The sequence below is a fragment of the Cyberlindnera jadinii genome, assembly GCF_001661405.1.
Source record: "Cyberlindnera jadinii NRRL Y-1542 unplaced genomic scaffold CYBJAscaffold_6, whole genome shotgun sequence".
NCBI lineage: Eukaryota > Fungi > Ascomycota > Saccharomycetes > Phaffomycetales > Wickerhamomycetaceae > Williopsis > Williopsis jadinii.
In genome coordinates this window covers 1-5,094 of record NW_017963657.1, presented here as the reverse complement: position 1 = coordinate 5,094, position 5,094 = coordinate 1, and the positions used below count along the sequence as shown (strand labels likewise).

General features: G+C 39.8%; 2 protein-coding genes across 2 annotated transcripts; one reads left to right on the top strand and one right to left on the bottom strand.

The window, feature by feature from the left end:
• Positions 1-3,240: 3,240 nt before the first annotated feature.
• On the top strand, positions 3,241-3,948 carry CYBJADRAFT_167492 (uncharacterized protein). Its single transcript, XM_020214934.1, has 3 exons — positions 3,241-3,299; positions 3,357-3,499; positions 3,521-3,948. The coding sequence occupies exons 1-3, from the start codon at positions 3,297-3,299 to the stop codon at positions 3,597-3,599; spliced, it is 225 nt and encodes a 74-aa protein (XP_020070483.1). The 5' UTR covers positions 3,241-3,296; the 3' UTR covers positions 3,600-3,948.
• Positions 3,949-4,311: 363 nt separating this feature from the next.
• Positions 4,312-5,094, bottom strand: CYBJADRAFT_167491 (uncharacterized protein). Its single transcript, XM_020214933.1, has one exon. The coding sequence runs from the start codon at positions 4,818-4,820 to the stop codon at positions 4,605-4,607; it is 216 nt and encodes a 71-aa protein (XP_020070482.1). The 5' UTR covers positions 4,821-5,094; the 3' UTR covers positions 4,312-4,604.

Sequence of the window (5,094 nt, the reverse complement as noted above, 5' to 3'; positions counted from 1 at the left end):
TACATCCACGGACCAATTACCACGACGTATGTGGGTGCTGACGGAGACTCTGAGAGTGGAGTTGTCGAGTTCTACACCACAACTGATGGTGATGGTGTCACGGTGACGACGGAAACTTTTTCCAGTTTTGTAGATACTAGTTCTACTATGACTTTTTCGAGAGATGTTGTGAGTGTCAGTGCGGGTGTGTCTGTTTTGACGAGAATGGTATCAACTGATCGTCTTGGTACCGGATATTCCACATTGCCCTCAGACTATGGTACCACAACAGTTGATTCAAGTATTGATCCTGAGTCTCGAACGCTAGCGGTGTCTGCCTATATCACTACCGTTGCAGGTGGTAGCAATACAATTCTTAGAACTACCCTGGTTGAGACTTGTATTACTTGTGAGAGTGGTGAAACAGATGGCAATGGGCCAACAACTGCTAGCGTGCTGTATGAGACATTGAGTCCTTCATCAAATGCTGCGAGTGCTTTCTCCAGATCTGCCACCAGTTCGTCCATGACTTTGCCGGTTACAAGTAGCACTGCAGTTAGTGCTTATTTGAGTAGTTTTAGCACAGACCATACCAGCGTGTGTGGTGGTTCTTTTTGCTCAACTAGTCTTGTGGATGAAGGGGATGTATCAAAGTCTACTGATATATACACCCTGACTACGTCTTGCGTACCGTCGACATCCGGGGTAGTTGCTGGATCTGATATAATAACTAATACAGCTCCTAGCGAAACAGCCATTGATGTTTCGGGAGATGGTAATAGTGAGACGGGGCTGTCTGCGTCATCGTCTAGAAGAATAATGTTAACATATGTTGATGGAAGTACGAATACAAGGACTGCTTCTGGAGATGCGGAAATGACAACCTCTACGATAACATATATGTCAAGCAGAGGAACAGGAGAGGTCTTTGTTTCAGATGATTCAACCATAACAGATTCTTCATGCATACAGACTGTGTCGCAGATAGACAGTGTGACCGACGCGGACACCTTAATTGGAGAATCTGTCTCCCAAACAGAATCGATCTTAGATACTGCAGCCAGTTTCCTTGAAGTTTCTGATTCTACTTATAGAACAGATTCCAGTCTGACTTTATCTACTACTACTAGAGATACATGGACTCTAGGATCTATGAGCTTAATTGAACAGACCACTGTTAGTGGTGACCTCAGTGAATCTACTGGAAACAACCTAGAGTCTAATACAACCGTGGAAACATCAATTAGTGAGGGTAGTGGGGGCTTTCTTCTGACTACATCATATATAGACTCGGGAACAATCCACAACCTTCGACTGAATGGACTTGCACTGGCAATACTGGAGATCGTTGCTCTTCTTTAAATTGCTAACACTTCGACAGATTGTCAATACACAACTCAGAATCCATCTAAGCTAATGGGATACCAATCTTGCAATTGATAAGGATACATAGGCAAGGTGAGATGGAGTTATAGAAATATTTCGTGGTTAGCTAGATCAGCTCATCTGAAAAGTGTGCTCTTGTGGTTGGATAAATGAATGAGAAATTGGTGAATCTAGTGTCAACAGGACATATGAATGGTATGTTACTTTCCAATATATATGAGTCTTGTATTGTCGGTACTGAGTGCTGAAAATTCAACGGCATAATATGCCAGGCATCAGGTGTATCTCTGTTGGCAGACATAGTATAGTAAGCAATGTCAGTTTCGTTACTTTCTAAGTAAATATAAACTGAAGGGGAATAAGAGGACCAGACTTTCTTCTATAGTCGATGATCTAGGATCCAACGGAAAACTTCATCAACAATGAGCTCACAATATTTTTATTAAGAGCAGTAAAGGTATTTTACAAGGGGTTCTTTGGGGTAGAATATTCCCAAAGACCAACATTGCTCTAGAACAACATTTCGAAAACTTTGAAGCAAACCATTTATAGAACGATCTTGACGTATATATCGAAGATGATACCATAGCATGAATTAATGCCAATTTTTATGTCGTTATTATGGTTTTGAGATCTGTACCTCATAACGGTTATGGGATCTCAGAAGAGAATATCGTTACAGTCCATTCTTAACTTGAGATGTGATTACTTTGACGATTAGCATTGGCAGAAGAAAACTTGTCGTGCCGTTTCGTTTGGTAAGATATACTTTGACATGAAATGTTCTTGAAAACACCATGTATTAAGTATATAAACCAATGCTCTTATGTACTTTGTAACCACGGCGTATTTGTTAGATGTCATGATCGAAATGTAGGTGTCTTAGTAAACGCTACTGGGTTGCTAGGGACATGCACAGAACAAAGGCAAATGTTATCAGCACCCATTGGATGAGAGTAATTTTTGTTGCACTTCAGCATGAGTATCCTTATGTGGCTATTGATGCAAAGTTTTTATTCAAGAGCTTTGGGTATTTATCCTCGAAGCATATGTCATAACTGACTGTGTGGGAAACAAAACTGAAAAATAAGGACCAAGCTACTTTGATGGGTATTAAAAGATAGTTAAATGGGATGGAACCTTCTAGGACTATCATTTAGGAGTTATTTGTATGAATGTTAGCTGGTAAGGGTCATTGCATAGATCTAATTTCTTCTGTTGTGATATGAAATTTGCTGTTTCGTTTATACCATTGCTCTTTTTTATTCCACATTTTAACAGTCAGTCAACACAACCACTTTAAGAGTAACTGAACACGATTGCCATATAGTGACTCAAAAGCATCGAAAGGGTAGACCAATTGCCATCAACAGCTCAAATTTCCCCCTGGCTCTTGGATGCCGTTATCTTTTGTTTCTACTTCCATATTCTGAACTATGGCATAGCATAAACCTATTGATTCCCGTTCACTTGTCCTTCCAAACGTTTTAATTTCTGTTACAGTGTATACAATACTCTTTATGAGTCACCAAAAATCTCCTCTTTGATAGAACGACGTCTATGTTAAATCTTGACGAGTATGAATCAGCCTTCGTTGATACTCATTGGGTCTTTGCAATTGAGTCATCCAGTCATGACCACATTGCGCTGATGCCACATGTAATACATAGACGTGTGCTTATTTGTATATGACAAAGAGCTATAATTCTTGTACTTTAAATCCACTCTCTATGAATCAAAGCTGTTGTCATTGAACGTTGGGGAAGTAGTTATCTTTGATGCGTTGCTATGGTTTCACATTTGCTGACTGCGACCATCCGAACATCAAAATTGAGCGGGGTTGAGAAAAAACATCAACAAAGCGAAGGGGACTTTCTTATATCAACACACTCTTTCCATTGACAGTTCAAGCATTGAGTCTTTGGACGATGATGGTTTTAGGATGGAATGCTTCTGTGTATCACATGAGGTTATTCCAAATGATTTGAAAGGCTTTGAGTGATTGTGAAAGTCACAACAACAGCGCTAGAGGAAGAGATGATAGTTTTAAGGGTTTCATCTACTTTACAAGAATTGGTCTTCCAATGAGAGCTTTGAAGCTTGACACGTTTATCAATGGATCATATGGACCACCGTGATTACTTTTCTACCCAAGGAACTGGGTAAAAAACTACCACTCTGTCTCATGCATAAAGTATAGACATGTCTCTTTGGCTAAAGATTTTAACAACTAGATATCAACACATCTACGTATTTGAGTTGGCATTTCCATTGGTTCTCAAGAACAACAACTTGATGAAGCATACACAGTGATCGTATAAATACCACGGTATTTCCACTTTCTGCGATTTGATGGTACTTCTTGGTATTGATTTGTATTTCGTTGTCTGTGAAACGCAAACTTGATATGGGTCGTGAGATAGCGAAGTCTTATACGACTTAATTGGGATTTCAACTACACATCAGCAATGACACATTAGTGAAGACATGTCTATGTTTGTGATTGATGTGGAAGCTTTCTCATCACTCTTCACTTAGCTACACCAACCTCCAATCAGACTTGATAATGTTCACCATGATTCATGATGACACTTATATTCTCACAACTCAAGCTCAAGAACATTTGTGCACTTCTGATGGATGGTTCTCCCAGAGCTGAACTATAGTATGAACTCTGTCTGAATGTTGTACAATATGTTGCCGAAGAGTTTTGTATGCTACCTGGAGATAATGATTGTCGCAATAATTTATCAAGGTGATCTCTCAACACAATACAAACCCTAGATAGGCCACCCCAATACTCATCCACGATTCTATGGAAAAGGAGGTATATTTTGTGATTTGTCTGAACGCTTGATCATAAGTCACCATTGTGCTGTCTCGACTTCAAATTGAAGATGAATGAAATTCCAAAATCCAGAACGACTCAGGAATCAAGTTACATCAGCACAACTCAATTGAGTGGTAGCATTGACAGTGAGTCTTTGATATTGGTTGGCTCTTCAATTAATAGATGTGACTTCTTTGAATGCTTTATCATGTGTTTAAACCCAATTTTGTCGTCTTCCAAGTGGGCACGGTGTCAATTATGGAAACTGATGTGCTGATAGTTTTAATCATTCACTTTGATCTTTTGGGTTTCAGCGGTGTACATCTGAGGCATCATATTCTGTACTCATGGGCATGTCTACTTGTGATCCATACTTCTTCAGGCTTTCTATTGCACTTCTTTGACCTCTTCAGTTAGTTGAGAGTGCAGCCAAGATCCAATCCCACTGATTAACGACATTGCACACGCGACCAGCCCATGAGGAGACTATCGAATTTGAGTCACTCAATATAATTGATTTACACGTTGTCTTGAGGGTTCCAATTATGCTGTGTTCATTTCGAGTGGACAAAGTGCTTACACTATCAAGACTTTTCACTGTCCTGTGGAAGATCTCCCACGTCATCTGTACCATGTATTACTTCTCGAGTCTGCAGCGCTTCTGATTGGTACTTTGGAAGGCTATCTATGAGAACTGTTTGGTTTCCCCAAGGTATCGTCTATTTTACGCAACGCATCATCTTGTCTTCCACACTATATCGTCCTTCTTCCATATTGGATCGTGTCTTTATCGAATTGTACTGGTTTCCAATAGTTCCGAGTTACTCATCCGAGCTTGGCAGTACATATGAAGGCTCTAGAATCATACAGGGTATATCTTTCTTTTAGATTGTTGTTGA